The sequence below is a fragment of the Tripterygium wilfordii genome, chromosome 11, assembly GCF_013401445.1.
Source record: "Tripterygium wilfordii isolate XIE 37 chromosome 11, ASM1340144v1, whole genome shotgun sequence".
NCBI classification, from domain to species: Eukaryota; Viridiplantae; Streptophyta; class Magnoliopsida; order Celastrales; family Celastraceae; genus Tripterygium; species Tripterygium wilfordii.
In genome coordinates, this window is record NC_052242.1 from 841875 (window position 1) to 867452 (window position 25578).

The following is a 25578-nucleotide window of genomic DNA, read 5'->3' on the forward strand; positions in this document are numbered from 1 at the left end:
CTCGCTCGCTCTTACCTTGATCGTCTAACAAACTTCCGCCAACAACCCCTCAACAAAGGTCGTTACAGGAGTCGGAGTGGTTAAGGCATATATTCGAATTGAGTCGTACCCAAGTTCAAGCCTCACTCCCGCTTACTTACCCAAAAAAAAAAAAAGTCTTAACAAACTTCCATTCTCAGTTTAATTATCCTTCTTTTCTTACACTCTTCACTTCCATATCTCTACCTCAATATGATCCTCTACTTGTTCAGATTCTTCTTCGTCTGCTCGTTCTTGATCGTGCCCATCTATTTCATTATCTCAACCCCCCAACTCCTTCATCCATCATTTCTTCTGGTTTGCTTTCATGCCAATCCTGCAGTTCTGATGATTTCTTCTTACCATATAAATCCTCGACTTGGTGAAGAACACAGATTCCAGTGGCAAAGTCTGATACATATCTTGAACATGGGCAACAATTTTCAGTGGCAACCTTTCAAACCCAATCTTTTGAGTGGGACTGGACAAAGAAGCAAAGAAAATAATCAGGAAAAACTTTTACCCCTAGTAATGCCTGCCAATCACTAGAGGTTGTGAAGGGTAATTTGTAATTTCGATTTGAAAAATAAAATCAAGAGTAAAAATCATACTCATAATGTTAGTTTAAAATATTTCAGGGACAATCCCGCGAACAAATTGAAATGTATAAGTCCAAACCCATCATCAATTCTTGACTTCGTCGTTACTTACATGCATGTGTATGTACACAAAGAAGTGGAAGGAGAGCATGGTTGTCATTTGAATATTGTGATACTTGTAACCAAAGAGATCCAAAAATTAATACTAATTTTTTTGGAATTCATATGATCATATATTTTGTTTCTTTTCTCTTGTTTTGTGCTGTTTTTCTTTCTTTTCTTGTCCGTCGTCTTCATCAAAATAATACGATAAGATAAGATGTTATGGAAACTGGGATAGGATTAAACGCCCAGAAAAAACATCGAAGACAGATTAACACGTGACCGCAATAAATACGTGTCGTGCCGTTGTTGCTTTCCAGTCTCCACAACGACAAAACTCTCAGCATATTCCAGTTTTTATTTATTTTCTTTTTTTAATCTAAGAATTATTGACTTCTTCATCTTGTTACACTCCCACTCGAGTCCACTTCTTCTTCTTCTTCCCTCTGTTGCAGGTCTAGCTTTTGTGTTTGCAGAGTTCAGAAATGGCGGAAATAGGGAAGATAAAGCTCCACTCCGGGTGGCTCGCCGCGAGATCCACCGATGTGGAAATCGGTGGGACTCAGCTCACTACCACTCACCCTCCTACTGGTCCCACCTCGCCCTGGATGGAGGCGGTTGTGCCGGGAACGTAATATACTTTTCTTCACATTCTGATTCTGACTTTTTTTTTCCCTTCTAATTATAGGTTGTTTATATAGCTTACAGAATTAAAGTGCCTTGATGTTAGAGATCTAAATTGGCGAGGTTTTTTAAATTGTTTTCTGTTTTAACTTTAATGTAGTAAGGAAGAGATTGAACAGGCATAATTTACTGTAGAAAATGTAAATTGGTATCAGCAGGCATAGTGAATATGCATTCGTATGGTGGTCGTCTTCATCAAATAATGTCAGATTGTTAATTGTGGTGTTTAAGAATGAAAAACAGTGTAATGAGTTTACTTTATGTGATTTCTTGCATTGACAGTGTATTGGGAACACTAGTGAAGAATAAAGTTGTGCCAGATCCATTCTATGGGTTGGAAAACGAGACAATCATAGATATAGCTGATTCTGGGAGAGAGCACTACACATTCTGGTTTTTCACAACTTTCCAATGCAAGCTGGTATGCAGTAGATCGATAGGGATTGCTCTCTTTGCTGTGATCTCTGAATTCTCCTCAGACTTTTCATTTCTATTTCAATTAAGTATATTATGATGCTGTTTACAGCGTGAGTTGCTGAAATCATTGACGTAAACAACTGTGTATTTCATACCACAACACTGACATTAAATCCATTACAGGCTTATATTTGAAATGTTTATAGTTCAGTCATTTTATTGTTTAAGAATTGCTGTTGATGGCAAGCGAACATGTGGCCCAGCGGTAGAGTTGCAAGGGTGCAACCTAGAAGTCACAAGTTCAATAAAACATTTTAAAATTAAGTGGCATTCTTCAACACACATTTTGTGGGGATAAGGTCTGTGTACATTTTGCTTGTTCTAACCCCGCCCACGGTAGGAGCCTTGTGAACGGGTGTTGTTTATCTTTTATCTACAATGGTTGTTGATGCTTATTTTAAATTTAAGTGGCATTCTTCAGCACTTAAGCGTGCTGAATTGTTCCAACTTTCAAACATTTATATATTATGATATTTATGTAATAATAATGTTTGGTGATACAATATCTCTAATTACTTTAAATTGCAGTCAGGGAATCAGCACCTGGATCTGAATTTTCGTGCAATCAATTACTCCGCAGAAGTATATTTAAACGGGCACAGAATGGTCCTGCCAAGAGGAATGTTTCGAAGACATAATCTTGATGTTACTGATATTCTGCATCCAGACGGTCAAAATTTTCTGGCTGTTCTGGTCTTCCCTCCAGATCATCCTGGAACAATCCCAACTGAGGGTGGGCAAGGAGGAGACCATGAGGTATACTTCGAATTTCTCTGCAACTTGTGTTCTTGATTGTTCTCACTGTGGATATTGATATATCCTTTAAGGGGAATACGGTAAATCAATTAAAAAGGTGAGAGGGAAGTGATTAACCTGATATCATGTTGTCTTCTGATAGATCGGAAAAGATGTTGCCACACAATATGTCGAGGGCTGGGATTGGATTGCTCCTATAAGGTGACAGTTTTCTTTCTTCTGAGCTTCAGCATGTCGTTTTCAACATTTTCAGGAGGTGGAAAGTATTGGCTTTATCAGCTTCCTCTTGGCAATTTAGAAGAGTTTTTAGGATATGTTGCATTTTTCTGTTGGTTAACTCGAACGCGATCCTGATATGAGATATCTTATGTAACTAACCTTGATATTTTCAGGGATAGGAACACTGGCATATGGGATGAAGTTTCCATTGCAGTCACTGGGGTGAGTTTTTATACATTCTGCTTTTGTAAGCTCAGCCATATGATTTATTGTGGTGCTTGGTTCCATTTACTTTCTATATTTGTAGTGATGTCAATCAAAATTTTGATGCATTACTGTCTGATGCAGCCCGTAAAAATAATTGATCCCCACTTGGTTTCAACCTTGTTTGATGATTACAAGCGGGTATATTTGTATGCTACAACAGAATTAAAGAATAAAAGTTCCTGGGTTGCAAGTTGTTCTCTAAATATCCAAGTGACAGCTGAACTCGAGGGAAACATTTGCTTAGTAGAGCATCTTCAGACTCAACATCTGTCGGTTCCACCTGGAGCACATGTGCAGTATACCTTTCCTGAGGTTGGTTAATAGTTTATTGTTTATCTTGGCAGAAAATATTTTCTGTATATTTTTTGAATGTGTTTTTTTATTATTTTTCTTGGATGAATGACTTCTCGTGACTTGACAAGTTGGTAGTGTATTTTAGAAATCTAAACCATTCAGTAATATGTGTGTGTTTATGATATTTATTATTTGGATTATATATTGCATGAACATGTGAAGACAGTGGCGCATGATTTGCTTTTGCTGGAGTAATTTTTGGGAACACCTGTATTTGCGGTATCTTCTGTCTCATTAGTCTTAGGTAGCTTCGAGCAAGTGCTCCCTGTCTTTCTCAAATTCAATTTTCTCGGTTGTTAGTCATGCTTTGAAGCCCTATCCTTCACTTTCTATGTGTATGGGACATTTACGTTTGGAACCCTATGCAAGATGTAGCAGACACTTGCTTGGTGTTACCTTTTTCCCTTCTTGATGATTTTTCTATTATTCTGATGTGAAGCTAGCTCGTGGACAATAAATTAAGCCTTTTGCGATTCCTCGAAAGTTGAAACAAATTGTTCATAACAATAAAAATCTTGAAAATAATTTTATATTTCATTGTGATTGCCTTTGCTATAACATTTTAGAATTGGTGAAAGTCTTTGCCTTTTTGGGAAGCTATTTAGTTACATGTTCCCCATACTGGGCATGACCTGCAAAAGGTTCATCACCTTTTTTAGAAAAATTTCAATTGCTAATATTCCTTGAACGTATTGTTAAGATTTATTACAGTTGTTCTTTGGCAGCATGTGCTTCGGTTCTGCAATGATGACAAGGATAAAAGATTATGCCTAGATTAAATTCTATCACCAAACTGCTAAAGTAGAAATTTTTGTGTGTAATAATAAATGTGAAGTCTTCCACACATCCATTTATTCCATTCATCATGAAGTTGCATCGACTTAATTTGGTGACATATACTCCTGTCGTGCTAACAATGTGAATTGGCAGCTTTTTTTCTACAAGCCCAATTTATGGTGGCCAAATGGTATGGGGAAGCAATCCCTTTACAATGTGACAATTACTGTTGACGTAGAGGGATATGGAGAATCTGATTCATGGAGCCATCATTTCGGATTCCGCAAAATTGAGTCTCATATAGATCGTGCCACTGGTGGAAGGTACGGTCTGGAAACAAGTTATATTGTGTCATTAACCTAACAACTTGTTCCCATCTACCATTACTGTCTGGTAACAGTTAATCTCCAATCAACAGGTTGTTCAAGGTGAATGGGGAGCCTATTTTTATACGTGGTGGAAATTGGATATTATCAGATGGTTTACTGCGGCTTTCTGATACTCGTTACAGAACAGACATCAAGTTTCATGCCGATATGAATTTAAACATGATCCGTTGTTGGGGTGGTGGTTTGGCTGAGAGGCCTGAGTTTTATCATTATTGTGATATTTATGGATTGCTCGTAAGCTATTCTCTTTATATCTATTTGTGTGCACGTCTTACTCACCTTGTTTGTGCATCCGTTCCTTGATCATATGACCAAGTAATTTTGATAACTCCTCCACATTGAAGCTAAAGATTTGAAGGTTTAAGTTGAGTTTGCATGTTATAACTTATAACCATTCACCCAATTGAGTATCCCTGTGCAAGTCATAAATTAGATCAATGGTTGTTTGCTGTTGGGCACGTGCCAGTTCTCTAATGTTTCATTTTTAAGTTCTACTGGATGATTTAACAAAATTGAGTTTCAACATCCGTTTTAAGATTGAGAGCATTATTGCATCGCATTGCATCACTTGAACCATGCTGGGATTGCTGCTATTGACGTCTATGATGGTTACTACTAGCTATGATTGAACACCGCTAAATCCTTCCTCAAAGTTTCACTATATATATATTACTTCAATCGAATTATTGGCATCAGTTTATCTGGTGAAAATTGATCCATCTCTCATTTAAATATTGTAGGTATGGCAAGAATTTTGGATTACAGGAGATGTTGATGGAAGAGGTGTTCCCGTATCAAATCCAAATGGTCCTCTTGACCATGAACTTTTTATGCTATGTGCGAGAGACACTGTCAAACTCCTGAGGAACCATGCTAGCCTTGCTCTTTGGGTAGGAGGGAATGAACAAATCCCTCCTAATGACATCAATATGTCTTTGAAAAATGAACTGAAACTTCATCCAGATTTTATGAATGCCAATGAAACTGAAAATACCATGGACAACTTATCCGTCACTTGGGTGAATCCTAGCCAATATCTTGATGGTACACGAATTTACATCCAAGGATCTATGTGGGACGGCTTCGCAAATGGAAAAGGGGACTTCACTGATGGCCCTTATGAAATCCAGTATCCTGAAAGCTTCTTTAATGATGATTTTTACCGTTATGGATTTAATCCCGAAGTTGGTTCCGTGGGGATGCCAGTTGCAGCTACCATTAGAGCCACCATGCCTCCCGAAGGATGGCAAATCCCAATATTTAAGAAGCTCCCCAATGGTTATATTGAAGAAATTCCAAACCCCATATGGACGTACCATAAATATATTCCTTATTCCAAACCAGGCAAGGTTCATGATCAGATTTTGCTCTATGGGGACCCAACGGATCTTGATGACTTTTGTTTGAAGGTGCTTTTAAATCTGCATCTATGTTTGTGATGAGTTTAGAATTCCCTCGTTTTTTCCATTGACCTTTCTGATTAACAATCTCAGGCCCAACTTGTGAATTACATTCAATATAGAGCTCTTCTGGAGGGGTGGACTTCTCGTATGTGGAAAAAATTTACAGGTGTTTTAATTTGGAAGACTCAGAATCCTTGGACGGGTCTTAGGGGTCAGTTTTATGATCATCTTCTCGACCAAACAGCAGGCTTTTATGGTGTTCGCTGTGCTGCAGAGCCCATCCACATCCAGCTTAATCTTGCTTCATATTTTATTGAGGTAAATTGTTCGTGCTATCATATTTAGATTTTAGACTCTATGAAGGCTTTGATGATGATGATGATGATGATGATGAAGCATCATATATATACCTGTACAGAGCCTATCTGGATGCATATAGCCACCACACCCTTTTCTTTTGGCTTATTAAAATTTCATTCTGAAAATGGATTGGTTGCATAACAATAATTTGGTGCTTCATATATACCTTAATTTGGTATTTGCAGGTGGATATTTTCTATAGCCATAATATTTTCGATGAGAGCATATTTGAAAATGTAACTAAAATAAATTTTCTTTTAACTGTATTGTTACAAATGGTGCATTCAGTACATTGGATGGATTTTTGCAGATAACTTAAAACTAGAATTTGTCTGTGGTGCAAACAGGTGGTTAATACTACGTCCGAGGAATTATCTAATGTAGCAATAGAAGTATCTGTTTGGGACCTGGAAGGAACATGTCCATATTACAAAGTTCACGAAAAGATCTCTATCCCACAGAAGAAAACAGTACCTATTGCTGAGATGAAGTATCCGAAGTCCAAGAATCCCAAGCCAGTCTACTTTCTTCTCCTCAAACTGTACCATATGTCAGATTATCGTATCATATCGAGGAACTTTTACTGGTTGCATCTGCCAGGTGGAGATTACAAGCTTTTAGAGCCATACAGGAAGAAGAGAGTACCCCTCAAGATAGCATCAAATATTCTTATTAAAGGGTCTACTTATGAAATTGAAATGCGCGTGGAGAATACATCCAAGAAACCAGATTCACGGGGTTCGAGCATAACCTATAAGAATAATTACATTGCTAGACCCGGTGATGGAGATTTTGATATGACCACAGTAGAACCTGTAGATAGTGGAATGGAGGAAAAAAGTGGAGCTGGTTTATTTCAGAGGATCTTCAGACATTTTTCAAAGGAAACTAGCAGATTGAGAGTTGCTGAAATAAATGGAGCAGATGTAGGAGTTGCTTTCTTCCTTCATTTCTCTGTGCATGCTGCTAAGACAGACTACAAGGAAGGAGAAGACCCAAGAATTCTCCCTGTTCATTATTCTGACAACTATTTTTCTCTTGTCCCGGGTGAGGTTATGCCCATCAAAATCTCTTTTGATGTTCCCCCAGGTGTTGCCCCACGCGTAACACTCAAGGGCTGGAATTACAACGGCGTGCATGCAGTCATTTGAGCACCATATATGGATACTCCAATTTTTGTTTCTTGACCATGCACCTATCCGATTCATGATCAAAGTTTCAGGTTGATTCTCGACACTAGAGGTGGATCGAAACTCCCAGCAGCAATGGGATGGAAAGTCAGTTTCTATGTGCCTATCTATATTTATTTATTTCTGGCAAATGTGGAACCAGACATCCTAATATTTGGTTAGGTTGTACAGAGCCTCTTACAGGGAAGTACATTTCTTGCTTTAAGATTTGAGTGGGTGGCTAATGGCTATGCAGCCAGACAAAACTTCAGGGGTTTGATGGCATATTACTATTCATTTTTTTTGTTTGTTCACTGTAACATTAATAATCAAATGTTCTTAGTGGTACCGGAATGGAAATAAATCCTGCATTTCCAATTAAACATTTTTTTTTATTATCCGTGTTGTCCATGAAAGGATTGCAAATCTGAGTTGGTGTTACATCTCGTTTTTTTAGCGGAGCAATCTGTAGTTGCTAAAATGGCATGTATTATGCGGAAACATAAAGCATAAATCTGTAGCCATCAGAACTGCACACATTATACTGGCGACATGTAAAGACTAGGCCAAGACTTCTGTGAATGCTACATAACCCTGGTTTGATTGGTGGGTGTTGATACAGAGCTGCAGTAGAAGCTGCAAGTTGGGATGGAAACCGCCATGAATGAAAAAACTCAACCATCCAATCCAAACTCCCTCACTGGCTTTTATCAGAATTCCCCAATTTCACACAAATTCGGGTCAAACTCGGGTCAGTAATTTGGTTCGAAGGACCAATATCTGTCTGCCACATCATCAAGAAATAACACCGTTTTTAAGTGGGCTGGACCTATTCGTCTTTGCTTTTAATCAATCAAAGCCAGCCCACTCCAACCCCGGATCCAAAAGGCCCAAAACGAGCTACGCTTTAGGAATAAAGATGGCAATTATATAGCCGTTGGAAGCAGCTCCCCCAATCGACGGCTCATGTTTACTTCGATTCAAACTTGAACGCAAATCAAAAACCCTTTCTCTCTCTTCCGCTCTGAAACCCATTCTCTCTCTATCACGCTCTCGCCACTCTTTCTTTCTCTTCCTCTATCTCAGTGAAATTCGGCAACTTGAATTCTCTGATTTTAGAGCCATGGACGGTAATTCTCTTGTAGTATTCGTTTGTGTTCATCTGAGGGAGTGATTTTGTTTTACGTTATATATAATTCTTTCTTTCTTGATCAATCATTCGATCGATCTGTAATAAACTGTGTTGTTTTTCCGACAGATCAAACGATGGAAGTTTTAACGGAGAAAGGCGAGCATGCCGTTTCTCGTTGCGACCCACAACCCTCTCCGTCCTCAAATTCAGGTTCTTCTCCTTCTCCTTTCCTGCACTACTTTCGCTCTTTTTCGGTACTCTTTCTTCTCCTCTAATGCACAACTACCTAATTTTAGATGAGTAATCTTGTACATTCCTCTATTCGTCTTTTCTTTTCTGTACTTCTTGACCTAAATTTGCTATGAATTACGGCGATTTTTGATACCTAGAAGATGAAACGTGACACGTTTGGATGTTTTGTTTGAGTTATATTATAAATTTCTTAATCCCCTTTTAAGTTAGGGTTTGAGTTATTTGAGGTTTTTGATGATTGTGTTTTCACTTTGTTTCAAGAAAACAACATCGAATCAAATATTGGCTGTTGAGAGAGTTTCATTTCCTTCTTCTAGGGCTTTGGTTCCTGAGAAATAAAGTTTTCTTCTAGTTTTTATGATGTTATTAGGTTCAACAATCCAGTTGCGTATGCCTTTACTATTGTCCCAAAAGTATGGAAGAAAAAGAAAAAGAAAAGCACACAATTCAAGTTTTTTGTACTTTCAAGTGTCATGTACTCATGTCCCTTTACAACATTGATCAGTGATTAATGCAAAATGTATAGTTCCCTTGTATCCTCTGTCTTCAAAATTCCTCTTTGTTCATATGATGATTTCGGTGTTTGCGTCAGAATTGGTTGATGAGAGTGGCCATTCCATAAATGAAGATAATGGATGGAACAGAAATGAAGTTGAAGAAACTACTCATTCGATGGATGAGGATAGTATATTGAATAGAAATTTGCTAGCTCAGGGGCCAACACTTCCTAGATCGCAGGATATTATTAATTTGAGCAGTAAAATTCAGGTAAAATTCTAATTATTGTCCTAGACTGTAATTGCAGATAAATATATATTTAGTTTTGTCTCCTGTTTGTTTGGCTGTTAGAATTAAATGCATTTCCAAGAACCTGAAAATCATCATTTTGTGAGGGTGAAGGGAATCAAATTCTTTTTGGGGTTCAACTTACCATTTAGAAATGTCTTTCTTGTTGTTGACTCTTGCTGTTTCAGAACCTAAAGAAAGAACATGCTATTCTATCTGATCAAGCGAAGGGTATGGCAAGAGATTCCTTTCCTGGCCCAGAGGCTATAAGTATGCTTTGGCATCTCAGTGAGTATCTGGAAATGGTAATCTATTTATCAGATGTTAGTTTTTTTTTGGCTCTTATGGCATTATTCTTGCTATGTTTGATGTTAGGTCGTGAACATGAACTTCTGAAGAAAAAGTACCTACAGGAGTCTGGTGAATGGAAGCGGCTTTACAATGAAGTTATAGAACTTAAAGGAAATATTAGGGTCTTCTGCAGATGTAGACCATTGAATAAAGTTGAAATTGCCAATGGGTTGAAAAAAGTCGTGGAATTTGACTCATCACAGGATAATGAGCTACAGATAATCTCCTCTGATTCTTCCAAAAAACAATTCAAGTTCGATCATGTGTTTAAGCCTGAGGACGACCAAGGTAATTTGAGATCTCCTGGCTGTATTCGGATTTTGTGAAAACCTGTACTATTTAGTTCTTAATTCCATTAGTATCACTGTATCATATATGCAGATGCTGTCTTCGCACAGACAAAGCCCATTGTGACTTCAGTGCTGGATGGTTATAATGTCTGCATATTTGCCTATGGGCAAACTGGAACTGGGAAAACATTTACCATGGAGGGAACCCCTGAAAATAGGGGAGTCAACTACAAGACTTTGGAGGAGTTGTTTCGCATATCTGGGGAGAGAAATGGCATTATTAGATATGAGCTATCTGTTAGCATGTTGGAGGTCTACAATGAAAAGATTAAGGATCTCTTAGTGGAAAATTCAAACCATACTAGCAAAAAGTGAGTTTCTTTTAGCCTGCCTTCATTTTTTGCTTTACATTCTGTTCAGGAAGTCTGATCATTTGAATAACAAAGAAACTTGTGGACAATTTAGTTGATGGTTCTATGTATCTTACTTGATCATATACCTCCGAATCAAAAACTTTTGACCATGGAGCCAAATGTACCTGCCATGTTTTGGGGAAATGGGAAGATCATTGGTCTCTATAATATTGTCCAAAACATGTATCCTTTACTCCCAGTTATTCTAATGCATCAGTTCTATGCTTTTGGCTATGTTATATTAATTTGAGAGATATGTGAAGGTAAAGGGAATGCAAATTTTTTTTTGTTGGATTAAGGTTGGAGATAAAGCAAGCAGCCGAAGGAACCCATGAAGTCCCTGGGCTTGTTGAAGCTCATGTTCGTAGTACCGAGGAAGTTTGGGAGCTTCTGAAGTCTGGAAGCCGAGTAAGATCAGTTGGATCCACCAATGCCAATGAGCTTAGCAGCCGTTCTCACTGGTACCTCAGCTCTTTGTTTCCTTCTCATTTATTTTAGAGAACTAAGTATAAATAATGTCTAGCTTTCTGTTTACAAACTTGATGAGTGAGGCTGCTCACTGAGATTCGAGTTATAGCAGATAAATAATCTATATTTGTCAAATATAGAGTCAAGTTCAAGACATCTCTTTACTGCAGAAATGACATCAAAATTGTGTTTATGCAGCCTGTTGCGGGTAACTATAAAGGGGGATAATTTAGTCAATGACCAAAAAACTAAGAGTCACCTTTGGCTGGTGGATTTGGCTGGTAGTGAGCGTGTTGGAAAAATAGATGTTGAAGGTGAAAGGCTAAAGGAATCTCAGTTCATAAACAAGTCTCTTTCTGCACTTGGGGATGTTATCTCTGCCCTTGCTTCTAAAACTGGCCACATTCCTTACAGGTCTTTCCCTCTTTGTCTCTCCTCTCACGCTCGCACACGCCTTTGTTTTTCATCTTATACTCACCAGTACTTACCTGACTGGAGTTTTCATCGTTTGCCGTGCACTAGGAACTCCAAGCTCACCCACATGCTGCAGAGTTCATTAGGTAAGTGATTTGGTTTCATAAGTTCATATCCTTGGACTGTATCCAAATAAGTTTTCTTTCAACAAACCTGAAGGTCTTCATTTGCAAAGCCTAATCTTTACTGGATTATTAAATGCAGGAGGAGATTGCAAAACCCTGATGTTTGTTCAGGTCAGCCCAAGCCCCGGAGACCTTGGGGAAACCCTTTGCTCACTGAATTTTGCCAGTCGAGTCCGTGGGATTGAAAGTGGTCCTGCACGGAAGCAGACAGACCTCGCTGAGATTTTCAAGTACAAGCAAATGGTATTTCATAACTTTCATTCTGTAACTTCTGTTAGTTATCTTCGTTATTTCTTTCTATTGCTTTGAGTAGCTGCAACTCAGATTTCTCTAAACTAACAGGCAGAGAAGCTAAGGCATGATGATAAAGAAACAAAGAAGTTGCAGGATAATGTGCAGTCCTTGCAGTTAAGACTTGCTGCTAGAGAACATATCTGCAGAAGTCTTCAAGAAAAGGTAATTATGATGTCTGCAGTACTCTAGATGAGGAATCATCTGTTCTTATTTTTTAGAGCAGCTTGCATTTCTTGCATTATAGCTCTTTTGAGGCTTTTGAGTTTGTATTTCATCCTTTCGTGACTTAAGATCCAGCTAAACAAGCAATTTAATTGATTTTCCAACAGGTCCGGGACCTGGAGAGTCAGTTAGCAGAGGAGCGGAAAACCAGATTAAAGCAAGAAACCAGAGTTTTTGCTGCTGCTTCTACTCGGTCTTCAAGACAAGCTCCATCTTCTAGACAATCACTGGTAAAGACCAAACCAGAGAAGAAACCACCGCTGGGTCCTTCAAAACTGAGAATGCCATTACGAAGAATCACCAATTACATGCCCCAATCATCTCCTCCCCGTGCCAGTAGAACTGCTACAACCAAATCATTTATTCCTGCTCCAACACAAGATAAAGAAAATGTTCCCAGAATGACAACAATGGCAGCCAACACAAAAGGCCTATTGATGAAACCAAGACGTATGTCAGTAGCTGTTAGACCATTGGGTCCTTCAATGACATCGCAAGTCCTTCAGCCCAAGAGACGGGTATCCATTGCTACGCTGCAACCAGACCCAAGCCCTTACATGGCAACTCCCCTTAACAACTCTGCTTCACGATATATAAATGGAAGCGCAATAGGTAGGCCGTCTTTACTGAATGACCCGCGGAAGGCAAGGTACTCGAAGTTGTTCACTCCATTGCCAGAGTACAGGACAGCTTCAGATGTGACTACACCAATTGCCATGAGAAGCAGTAGTAAATTCATGGGGAGTCCTCCAACACAGGCTGGATCATGGAAGCCTACGCATCCAACCGTGGTTGCATTGCAACGGAAATCGCTGGTATGGAGTCCACTCAGGCAGAGAACCATGCAGAATCAAGGGAGGTTGTCATTGTTGCCTTATCGACCCTCGACTGCTAACCGGTGATCCTTGCTGTCACAGTCTATTTCCCTTTTCCTTGAAGGGGGAAGACTTAATTAGATTAGATGTGAAGAAAAGGGACACATCAAGTCTTTTTCTCATTGTATGTCTTGGATTATAATCCTCACTGTCACAGGATTTTATTATGTTTTATTTCTTTTGAACTTCTATAGCACTGAGTGAAAATTTGAAGAAATGATTCTTTCCAAGATCTCCTCATGAACATACCCACCTCCCCTTACTCTGGACTTCTCTTTTGTAATAGACTAATAGTATTACAGATCATAAATGATTATATTTTTTGGTCACTGGAGAATAAGCAACCGATGTGACACGTGTAAGTAACCCAAGTTGGCTTATAGAGTGCGATTGATTCATGACTCGTGTCAAGAAGGATATCCACGAGCCGTTGATCTATGGACAATCAACGATGCTCTGGCCCACTTGGGCACTACCTCTTAAAGTATACTATTTTAAGTTGAAAATAGAAAAGTAGCCGTTAGCATGCCTTTTTCTCTCTCGGTGTAGCCTAGAATTGGATAGGACCGTTAAGACAAAATAGATCCGTTACAAGAGTTTATGTTTCAAGTTTTGTTTTTGACTTTTCCACTTTGGTCTGAGAGAGAGAGAGAAGAGAGAGAGAAACTGTAACCGAAAGAAACCCATTATGATGAAGTCTCTCAGGTTTATGGGTATTTAGAGAGAGAAACAGAGAGCAAATCCTTTTGAGACTCTTTTTTTGTTGTGGGTGTTTTGAGGTCTGCAATCATGGTTGCAAGAACCCCACCTAAGCAGAGGAGATCAATGGTAGCTCCCCTCAACCCCATTCTCATCAGAGAAACTGTAAACAAGGTAAACTAAAAGTGGGTTTGAATTTCATCATTGGTTTGCATGTTAATTATGCAGAAGTTGGAATTTTTTTAGCTGATTATATTTTTCTGGGTTTGTGTGAATGTGCTTGCTTTGGTGGGTTTGTGAAGGTGGATAAATGCATGGCAAGATTGCAAGAACTGCAATATACAGTATCAGGAGGAACCAAGGTGATAGCTGGAGTGAGTCTGAGTCCAAGGAGCACCAGAGGTTACTTAAGGACTAGTCTTAGGTGCAAGCAAGAAACTTTGAGGTATGATCAATTTTATCTCAAGAACAAGATGAGAGATGCAATTTTTGTTGGTTTTGATAATTTTGATTCTATCAGTACTCAAATGGGTTTTCTTTATTTTGGTTTACTAATTTGAAGGATCAAGAATGGTGCCGCTAGGAAATCTCCGGTGGGGAAGTTCCCAGCAAGTACAGGAGGTCTCTCATTTTCCTTTCTTGACTTAATCTAGTTTCTTTCTACTCTGTTTTCTCTGGGAACAAACAGAATTTTTTAACTTTATGGTCTAGTGACTTTTGAACCCTTTTGCACAGGCGAATGGAGGCGAATGTCGTTACCAGCAATGTTGTTAGGAGAAACAGTGGGAGAGATTCTACAAGCAAGCCAATTTGCAAAAGAAATAGTAGCAGCAGTTGCTCAAAAGACCAAGAGAATAGCCCCAGAAGATCCGAAAACACCAGTCACAGAACAGAGGAAACCGAGACCCCTGCTTGAGAACACTGAGCTCAAGACTAGAAGGAAGAAGGAGAAGCAAAATAAACTGCAACTAATCCGATCAGAATCTGATACACCGTCTCTTCAAAGGGCTCGATCGCGGATCAATTTCAAGGTTTCACCTCCAAAAAAGACCGACTTAAACAAAGACAATAGTAACCATTATGTGGCCAACAGAGTATCTCCCAAGCACAAGCCTTGGGCTAAAAAAACTGTACTTTTTCCTAACCCTTTGTTCCTTTCTACACCTTCTGCTCTACAGCAACCAAAGTTCTGCAAGACAAGGTCTCCAATTATAGCAAGAAGTAAACAACAGACTCCACACAAGTTCTTGATTAAGTCTCCGCCATCGTCCTCTTCGAAATATCATGTTAAGATCAAGAGCCCACCACTTCTTTCACTTTCTCCTACAAGGTCTGCAAACTTGAGCAAGAAATCATCACCAAAGGTGTCAACTGCCTCGAAACTGCGGCGATCTTTTTCACCTTCCAGGCTTGCCAACAGATTGGTGTCTCCTTTAAAGGGCAGAAAAAGTGTACAGAAGATTGATGGTCATGGGCTGATGAATGGACTGAAACAGCGTCCAGTTTCAATTCCTAAGCAATTCCCAACTATGATGAGGATTTGAATGTGTGTATATTCTTTAATTTATTGATTTTGCCCTGTTTGAAATACTTTCTCAACAGCCATAGTTGATTTATTTCCATTCTTAATTGTGAGTTCGACAACCAGTCTTTCTACATTATGCACTTTGCAAGTCTTTTTGACGATAAATGTAGATTTCCATTGTAAAATTTAAGTTCAATTGGATCCGAACCAAGGCCCTTGAACATATCTTGATATCTTGTGCACATTGAGAGAGTATCTTATTTATATCTTTTTACTTTATGTCAACTGAACACAACATAATAAGTTAACATGGGTTCAAACCCGACAATCCTCATACTAACACTCAACAACCTCTAGTGCACAATTGCAGAAGAGACCATTTCCAATAAAACAACAAATACACACATTGTTACCTCTTTTAAAATCCACAAATGGATAAGAAAACGTGGAACAAAATTTTAGGCTATGGCGTGTCATGTTCAATACTCATTATGGTTACTCTACACCAGTAATACAATTTCAGAAAAACATGTGAAAACCCATCCCCACCTCCAAAAGAAAGAAAAAGAACATTACATTATCTCGGATATTTACCCTTTGTAGCAAGAATGACTTATATGGTGTACTCAGGCCATTAAACCAATACTGAGATGTTACTTCTGTTGTTTTTCACCCATAAATGGCAAACCACCACACTAGATCATATTTCACGACGCATGAGATCATATGAACTCTTCATAGCAAGGCAATGTACTTGAGAGCCAGCACAATTTTCTAGACATTCATCTGCCTGGAGATGCAAACCTTGTCCTCTGCCTATTCAACGCACGATCCTTGGGGGATGAAGATTTTCCCCCTACACCCACTAAGTGCATCATCTCTGCAAAGACAGTGTCATAACCATTACTCACCCAAAAAAAAATCAGAACTCGTCTCTACATGAACTTAACATCAACCAAAATGAACTTTCATTTACAATGGGAATGCTATTAGTTCTAATAATGAGACATAATTTTCCAACATATGATACTTTATATGAAGGGTTCTAACCTCTTTTTTTTTCAAGCTCTTGGTCAAGCTCTTCTTTCCATTTTCTCTGCCTTTCAGAAAAGCTCATACTGCAAAAGTGAAGCATCAATTTCAGGTCACAGCACTGCTAACAGAGAATAAATATCTGGCCAACCTAAAAGGCGATTAATTCATTGTCTAACCTTGGGCTACTTGATTCTTGATGGGCATCCTTAGACCCTTTCTGTTCGTTTTCTTGAGGAGACAAATTCTCACGTAAACTGTGATCCCTCACATTATTTATATTAGATACACGTCTACTATTACTCCCAGGGCTTCTAGTTCCAACAGCTGCAGATGGACACCAAACTGGAACCTGCTTTGGAGACGTGCTTTTTGGGGGTAACTTCAAATAATTTGGAGTAGTTTCATCACATTTACTCCCAGCAAAATTTGGAGAGCAAGCTTCATTTACACTATTGTAGTACTCTTCGTATAAAGGTGTCTGAAGTTTCTTTAGCTCAAAAGCCTGGAGCATCAATTGCAAGTTCAAGTCATGCCTGTTATGCAAATCCAGATATAAACATGACTGAAAACTCACAGCTTTGATGCTAAAAGACTGATACCTTCTCATCCAAAAAGGCTCTGATTTTTGATTCAGTGAGTTCATCGTCATCCTCAGAGAGTGATGCCACAAAAGGGAACAAACGATTTTCCTCCTTACCAAAAGCCCTAGGGTATGAGGTAGAATCTTGGGTAGTGGCTGAATTCTTCTCTGCCGGTTCTTGTTTAAAACTTGCACTAAATTTGTTCCTCCAGTCTCCAGAAAGCTCACACAAAGAATCACCACTCTAATTAAAGCAAATGATTAAATGAGTTACATACTGCAGCAACTCTCTTAGATGATTATATTACACTCAAACTGTGACAAAGACATAAAAACTTATTCTCACCTGATTGAAGTCATACGGATTCAAACCAGAAGTGAGCTTTATTTCACCGGCAGTAAAATCATCTTTATCAATCTGGCACATATCTTCATCGCTGTTGTTTGTTCCCCATCCAAGCTTGCTTTCTAACAGGTTCTTAGTATTTGTTGAATAACTCAGAGTGCCCATATTACAGATGTCTGATGTGTCAGGGCAGACTGACATTTGACTGAAAATAAATAGGATGCTATTGTCAAAACCCCTAAAGCATAAAGGATAGAATGAAAGAGACCGGAATGTAGAACTTACAGAATGTTCAGGTCAGTGGGATGTGATTGCAAAGAAATTTCAGAATTCTCCTGGTTGAACAGTGGTTCCTATTAAAAAGATGGATGACAAGAAATAATAGAAACCAATATCACAGGATCTAGTCCTGAATTACTGACCATGATCAAGATATCAACGATAGGACGAGACTCCAAAAACTTCCCTGTAATAAACGGATGCTGCATATAATTGATGAATATATATCAAATATTTGCCTAATTTAATCATTGTGTGATCATTTGAGAGATGATCATTGAAACTCCCAGAATTATAATAAAAGCACAAAAAAAAATAGCGCAGGCAACCACTGTAATGAACATAAGGGTAATAAATGTTACCAAAGAGAAATCACCTGCAGCAGGTTGGTTGCATCTGGCCTCATATTTGGTTCCCTGTGATTGGAGATTACAAGTATCAAAACTTAAGAAAAATGAAAAGGGAAATATACCGTAGCAAGCATGCTATTTATTGTATGTAAAATCTGACCATTGTAGTTGGTGCAGAAAGTTGCTTTTATCATTTTTTACACAGTTGTTGCAAACGAAAAAGATATTGCATGTAAAATTGCAAATGAAAAGGATAACATGTTACAAGGAATAACTATATTGAAAGAAAGAATATAGTAGTATGAAATTTAGATACCATAAATGAATACAAGAGACTTCTAAATCATGGAAGTGCAAGAAGTATATGAAAACTTGACCATGTAGGTATTTAAATTTTAAACATCATTGTTGTGGTGAAGATACTAAACAGTTTTCCTCCCTCCTCATATCATATAGATTCTAGATTTCAGATTAACACCAGAGAATGCAGAAAAGAGAGGAGAGGAGAGGGAAAAAGTACTTCTGCAAACATTGGAGCAGAAAATCTTTTGCCTCAGCAGAGAGATGCTCAGGAATTTCAGCATGGGATTTTGTAGACCCTATGAAGTAGAATGCAGCTACCTAAAAAAAACTTGTTGTCAGTGCAATGAACAAGCATATTGAACAATAGATATAAAAAAAAATCAGCAGAATTTTGTACCTCTTGGTATTGCTGGCTCCAAGGAGGCTTTCCAGTGGCCATCTCAATTACCGTGCATCCAACGCTCCATATATCAGCAGAGCTTTGAAATTATTTAAAAGAAACAAGTAATTACATTTGCATCCAAATTGCAAGCATCCCCACCATTTCTTTAATACAAATGATGCAACAAGCAAAACTAAGTTAACACAGTTCTTCATTGAGTATTTTTTTGAACAAAAACTACTAAGTCCACAAAAAACAATAGCCAAGCACTTGAGTATCAATCAAAACAACAGCTTCCTAACAAGTGTGATAGTAAATTTACTTTTGAGAACATAGCTAGTGCATTTGAATTCTCCTGCAGAAATAGACATGGGCTGCATTCCTTACTACATCGATCTTGATAACTCATGTAAGTTAATTCCTATTAACCCTACTTTAGAAGGAGAATCGAGAGAGAGCACTCCCTCCACCTCACACATACACACACTTATTTTAAATTCTACATCAATAGTTTTCCTCTGCTTGGGGTTGGTTATATCATGAATAATAAGCAGACCATTCCACTCCAAGCATGGTAAAGAAGCGAATTTCTGTATAGGACACAGAGATTCACAAGATCAGGAATCAGATTGCCTTACCAGCTATGACCAGTCTGAAGAATGACTTCAGGAGCCATCCAATATACAGTACCCTTCATTGACTTGGCACCTGTAATAGTAGCCTGTGGACCAAGTGTGTAAATTTATAAAATTTGGAACAAAAGACATTTCTAAATAGAAAAGCTTGGGAAAAATGATTTCAAAAGAGGATAAACATGACTTACCAGCTCAACAACCTGTTTGGATGCACCAAAATCTGCAAGTTTAATGCATCCTTTATTATCTACAAGTATATTTGCCCCCTGGGAGTTGATAGAAATTCTTTTCATCAATCTTGTTCTAAGGAGAGAGAGAAGGGAAATAAAACCACCTACAGATCACATCAATTGACAAGGAAAGAAAAGGTACCTTAATGTCCCGATGCATGATTCCGTTGTTGTGTAAATACTCAAGTCCCTGCAACAACTGTTTTGTGTATGATCTTATAACCTGTTTCACAAATTAGGAAAAAGATTAGTAACTGCCTAACTGGGACACCTGTCAGAAGCAAGGTCAGTCCGCAAACACTTACAGGCTCTGGGAAGGGTCCAAATTTCCCAAGAAGTGACGATATTGATCCACCAGGCACAAATTCCAAGAGAATGTTTAAGCTTTCCTCTTCCCTCACAATTCCCAAATATCTCTGAGGATTTTAAAAGAAGCGGTAGGAGATTTGATAGGCTTCACACACAATTCATAAGCATAATCAAACACATTACTTACAACAATATTTGGATGTGAGAGATTCTTCAAAAGTTTCACTTCTTCCTCAAGTCCCTTTATGTGATCCTACTTAAAATGATCAGCAAATTAAGTGATAGCTGTGTTAAGACAATTCTTCAAGAAATCAACATCAACTGATACAACTGCACTATCTATAATAAACATAATACAAATACATTTATTTTCTTAGGAATTATATAAAAGATGATACAGAAACTCAGACTCTTCAGATTTCTTAAAAAATAACATTATTTGTAATAGCTTAGGTAATAAAACCCATATTGTAAATATATGCTCTTGATCAGTTTGGTCAGCAACTGTAAGGGACACGCACAAAAGAAGAATAACAGTGATCCAACATTCCGAGGAAGACATAAACTAGTCCCTCTCTAGCTAGTAATCTAGTATAATAATGAATTTAACTATTTCAATGAATTTGCAAGCAATACAACACTGTCAAAGAGGGGGACCTAAAATAACCATTTGCTATGAATATGATTAATATAACTTTTCAACTTCTGGAAAGAAGAATCAAGTTAATGATCCCCCATACAACTTGACAAGTGACAACAACCAAATACAAAGTAAGAAGTAAGTAACACACGACTCCGTCAATCATTAAAACACGGTGGGAGTATAAAAGTAGAGACACATACAAATGCTAAACATTCTATTATTCAGAATTAGCGAGTAAATGTGCATATCTTAACTAAATAATAGATAAGATCCAAATAATTTCTCTATACACTCCCAACTATCAGACAAATTTCTTTTCTTGTTCTAAATATTTACAGCAATCAAACACAATGACAAAAATAGGAAGAAGCAACCGTATTATCATACAAGATGTCAACAGCATAAATACTTCATTATATGATAAACAAAGTAAGTTAACTCAAACCTGTGTTCTCTCCTTCATTGCACCATTTGATGGAATCAACACCTTTAAAACGAAAAACAAGACAACTTGACGTCAAATTCAACCCTGAATACAAAAACCATGGAGGTCAAACAAGAAACAACCCATGATGAGAGTCAACGGTTGAAATTAACATCATCATCATGAGCAGCAGCCAGCAGTAGTAAATCCTTTATCACAAACACTATTTGGGTCGGCTACATGGTAACATGAATAGAAATGATAAAATTTTTATAAAAAATCCGTCATATAAATTATCCTTGGCCATTCATTCCTATCAAAAGCAGCACTCTTGACTACTGATCAAAAGTAACCAAAATCAAAAAACAACTGCCAAACAGACATTCAAATCCAAACTCTAACTGAAAATGAACAATGTTCACTTCAACTTCAAGTAGCATTTGAAACCCTCAAACAAGCCCACAATAAACTCAAAAGAGCTCCAGACAACAATCCAAACTACTCAAAAAGAAAATTTGCAAAACAAGAATCAGTAGAGATCCCACTGAAAGCCTAAAAACCACAATCCAGAACCAAGGGACCGAGATTCATTCTAGCGTTGAAACGAAGAACTCCTATAGTCCTATGCAATTTCAGGAAACCACAAAGCACGCACCCCACACCGAAAATCAACCCGAACCTTGAAAACTATCAAAGAGCCAAAACCCCAAGTTAACTGAAACCCGATCAAGAATACCCAAAATTAAAGCCATGAATAATTAAGAAGCAAACTTCCCAAAAACCAATTAAAAAACCACTATTGACAGTTAAAATTCGTAAGAAAAATGGAAGAAATAAGAGTACCTGCTTCACCGCCAAGAGCTCTCCAGAATCAAGGTTCATGCCCATGTAAACATGACCAGAGGCACCACAACCGATCAACTCGCCCTTGCGCCATCGAATCGGAGGAGGAGAATAGGGTTTGGTGGAGAAGACCCGAGACATACGTACGGAAGAGCTAATCCTATCGACCAGAGATGATGGGGTGGTGGATGTGCTTGTTGGTTCTTCGGCGGCTAATGGGGGAGAATTAAATGCAAGTGATCGGCGAACGGAGCCGAAGAAATCTTGCATGGTCGACAGGTAGAGTACGAAAGAGAGAGCGTTGATTAGGGATTTTGATTTTGGTCGGCAACAAGGGGAGAAATTGGAGCAGAGATAGGAGGGAAAAAGGCTCCGGTGACTTTCTTTTCAAATCATTTTTAAATTTTTTTAAATACTAGTACTTAAAAAAAATATTAGAATTAATTATCAATAAAAATCCATTAAAATAAGTTGGTACACTTTTGGTAAAGAATTTTGACAATAACATATATTGTTGATAATAAATAGTGATAATAAATGATAGTAGATATCGTGATTGAAATGTTAATATGTGTTTGATTGTACTATTGTTAGTAGCATATGTAATGTTAAAATTGTTATGTAAATTACGTGTAGGATATTATACATTTAAATTGTAACAGAGACAAATGAATAGTAAAATAAATAACAAATAATTTATAAAATTAAAATAAATATATTATCATCAAACACTTTTCAAATAATTTTAAATAATTTTTAAGTACATTATTAACTAATCCAAACTTAAAATATAGGGTAAAAAAGATGGATAAAGAATGAGGGTATTCTAATCATTCCAACATAAAATGAGGGTTAAAAAGGGATAATTATAACAAAATTGTCCAATATTAAACCATTTGAAAATGGACAATATATTATCCAGAAAGTGTCTCGATTTCTGGGACAAAATTGTTGTATGATTAAGAAAAACTATTTATTGTTAAACTACAATATAACTATTTATACTTGTTATATCTTTGTATACTCAGGATTGTTTACAGCGAATAAATATTCTAAACCTCCAAATTCAATAATATCAACACTTGTTTGCTGTCATTGATCCGATCATTTTAAGAGCTAGAGAAGCTGACTTGAATCATGATATGATCTAGAGTTTGTTTTTCTTGTGAATCGTGATTTTTTGATTTTATCATATCATGACACATCATGTTTTGTGTTTTGAAAAAAAAATTGTTTTCCAATACAATTGGGTCCGTTTGACAGACAATTTTGTCAGTAGCGTATATACTAGCAGATATGGTACTAGCAGATATACTGGACAATAATAGTAGCAGATATACTGTCAAAATGGTTTGTGGTGTTTGATTCAACTTTTATTGGTAACATATCATGTGGCTAATATTATGTGTCCAATTACGTGCAGGGGTATTATGTATTTTAGTTATTTTAGTTGTAACAAATGTATATAAATATAAAATAAATAATAATTAGTTTTTAATGTAAAAATAAATAAAATAAATAATTTACATTGAGCACTGTTTGCTTGCAGAAAAAATGAGAAATTAATTCAAGCCAATTTTTTCTCTAAATATAGGCAGAATTTCTCCCTCCCTCAACTTCATATTCACTTCGTGCGATTCCGGTTGCCGATTGCCTCTTTTCAATTCCGATTGTCACTTTTCAATTCCTTGCTTTACCTAAACACCCGTACTCGAAACCATCCCTTTTCAATTTCGACGGAGAACTTCCCGCCGGCGTCTAAATACTCCTCTTACGGTTGACTGCGTCCCATAATCTGCTCTTACGGTTGGCTCAGTCCCGATGACTTTGAGTTCTATCTCGATGAGGATCCTGTCGCTATGCTTCCGGCCGACGAGCTCCAAGATGCTCTAGTCAGTGGAGGGACCTTCTAGGGGAGAATTTGGAGATGTGAGAATGAGTGAGGAAGGGTAATCTGGGAACGTCATTAATTATATGGGGAGTATTTGGGGATAAATTGTAAAATGGTCTCAAAATTGTTTTATTTTGGACAATTTTCAAAACACCATAATATGGTCACAAAACAGTCTTAGAGTTTGAGCCATAAAATGGCTGTTTGGTTAGCACAAACAATTTAGCATATATTGCCCTCAAAACAGCTTATCAAACGGGGCCAATATTTGTATTTGTCGCAACTCTTCTTTTTCATGTCATATCTTACGCGAGTCATTTTACTTTGTGATATTTTCTGATACTTTATGTTGTATAAGATCATGTCATATTAGAGATTTTTGTAATCCTATGACTTGTTCTGACTTATGGTTACACTATTTAGATGCAATTGGCCACAATTATTTTTCATTGATGGCTATTTTGGTTAGTTGTGTGAAGGTTGTATTGCAAAACAATGGTTGGTTATGTATCAGTTGACCAGTTGTTATGTTTCTCTCGAGCCTTTTGATGCCACAAGACTCTAGCTGATTATCGAAATATAATGCTTTTGAAAATGGTTTCAAATCCTAGACTTGTGTTGAGACTGAAGAACCTTTGCACGTGTTCAGAATGACATTATCATGTTTATGCAGAGAATGCTATGCCTTCTGGTTGATACTTGATAACCAATTCAGAAGGTATTGTGTTTGATTTTAATTGCAAGCAATACTTTTTGTGGCAAAATGTTGGGTTTTGACTAAACTTACCCTCCCGTCGAGCAGGTGAGAAAGTTTTGTACGTGCAGGTATGACGGCTCGAGTTTAAGCCTATATTGGATGCGGGCAAAACTGTGAGCAATACCCTTTGTGACCATGTATTGGGTTTCGATCTAACTTACTCTCCCGTCATAACTTAGGTGAGAAGTTTCATTTGCGCAGACTTGACGATTCGAGTTTAGGCCTATTATTGTATATTTGTATTGTATCTCTATTATAACGAAGGAAGGAACGTGGGCAAATTGACTACTGCAAACAAAATCAGAGTGAGGACTGGACCTCAAACGATAGGGAAAGGACCTCAAAACCTCCTTTGATGAGCCATCAAAAGGAGTAAAGGACCCAAGGAAGGAACAGTATCAACTGAAAACAAGAAAAGAAAAGAGAGAGTTAGATTATATATATAGTCTACAATCAGCACAGCAAGAAAGAGAACATGGAGCTTTTTTTTGTTGTTGCTGTGGTTAGGTTTTTCATGCATTTACAATGTCATCATTCTAAGCCTATTTGGAGACACGAAATTTTCACTTCTCGAGTTAGGAGAGCCACATAAACAATGTGGTTGGTTGTCTGATTTATTAAAAATTAGCTAGCAAAGAAATACAAAGTACGGATCGATAGATGAGAGACGCCGAACAAATCTATACAAAAAGCAAAAGTAAGCATAGAGGGAAACGAGAAGAGGAATTACCTCTGATTCTTCGATACAAAAGCAAGCAGAAAATAAGTGAGATGAGATGGAGATAGGGATTTATAGCTGTATGTGAATCATAATCCGAAACTGAGATGGAAATGGAGGTGTAGAGGGAGAGGGAGAGGGAGACTCCGTTAGCATTTGTAGTCCTAGGTGATAAAGATTAATTGTTCTTGTACCAACTCCTAAATTGCCACTACTATTTCTACCCAATCTCAATTTCATTACTGGAGGGTCGAACACTAGCGAGAAGGATTGAGAGAATCGAGCAACAAGTCGTTTTTCCCGACACAGCCTTTGCCTCCGACGAAGAACCACTTGAGGCTTTCTGCCTTTCTTTTTTGCTCCAATAACTGTA

At 37.7% G+C, this 25578-nt stretch overlaps 4 protein-coding genes across 5 annotated transcripts; 3 read left to right on the forward strand and 1 right to left on the reverse strand.

Moving 5' to 3' along the window:
- Positions 1-862: 862 nt before the first annotated feature.
- LOC120008957 (mannosylglycoprotein endo-beta-mannosidase-like) lies at positions 863-7957 on the forward strand. Its single transcript, XM_038859360.1, has 11 exons — positions 863-1350; positions 1686-1824; positions 2409-2636; positions 2779-2837; positions 3029-3077; positions 3204-3434; positions 4407-4576; positions 4672-4876; positions 5383-6051; positions 6136-6363; positions 6753-7957. Exons 1-11 carry the CDS (start codon positions 1205-1207, stop codon positions 7554-7556), a joined length of 2928 nt encoding a protein of 975 aa, XP_038715288.1. The 5' UTR covers positions 863-1204; the 3' UTR covers positions 7557-7957.
- A 586-nt stretch (positions 7958-8543) lies between these two features.
- LOC120008623 (kinesin-like protein KIN-14S) lies at positions 8544-13486 on the forward strand. 2 transcript variants are annotated; one of them, XM_038859004.1, is made up of 12 exons: positions 8544-8704; positions 8833-8916; positions 9551-9726; positions 9933-10032; positions 10120-10383; positions 10477-10756; positions 11098-11259; positions 11465-11680; positions 11789-11826; positions 11945-12108; positions 12208-12321; positions 12489-13486. In XM_038859004.1, the coding sequence occupies exons 1-12, from the start codon at positions 8698-8700 to the stop codon at positions 13281-13283; spliced, it is 2400 nt and encodes a 799-aa protein (XP_038714932.1). In that variant the 5' UTR covers positions 8544-8697; the 3' UTR covers positions 13284-13486. The 2 variants fall into 2 exon arrangements, with proteins under 2 accessions (XP_038714932.1, XP_038714934.1); XM_038859006.1 differs by lacking the exon at positions 9551-9726.
- Positions 13487-13903: 417 nt separating this feature from the next.
- Positions 13904-15705, forward strand: LOC120008451 (microtubule-binding protein TANGLED-like). The gene is made up of 4 exons (XM_038858774.1): positions 13904-14129; positions 14258-14400; positions 14518-14576; positions 14691-15705. Exons 1-4 carry the CDS (start codon positions 14046-14048, stop codon positions 15497-15499), a joined length of 1095 nt encoding a protein of 364 aa, XP_038714702.1. The 5' UTR covers positions 13904-14045; the 3' UTR covers positions 15500-15705.
- A 112-nt stretch (positions 15706-15817) lies between these two features.
- LOC120008450 (mitogen-activated protein kinase kinase kinase NPK1-like) lies at positions 15818-22205 on the reverse strand. The gene is made up of 17 exons (XM_038858772.1): positions 21840-22205; positions 21018-21059; positions 20117-20182; positions 19926-20036; positions 19763-19843; positions 19579-19656; positions 19394-19476; positions 18771-18852; positions 18591-18691; positions 18097-18136; positions 17864-17923; positions 17727-17776; positions 17442-17646; positions 17115-17339; positions 16692-17017; positions 16531-16598; positions 15818-16360 (listed from the first exon to the last, which is right to left on the reverse strand). Exons 1-17 carry the CDS (start codon positions 22107-22109, stop codon positions 16263-16265), a joined length of 1986 nt encoding a protein of 661 aa, XP_038714700.1. The 5' UTR covers positions 22110-22205; the 3' UTR covers positions 15818-16262.
- Between the last annotated feature and the right edge of the window lie 3373 nt (positions 22206-25578).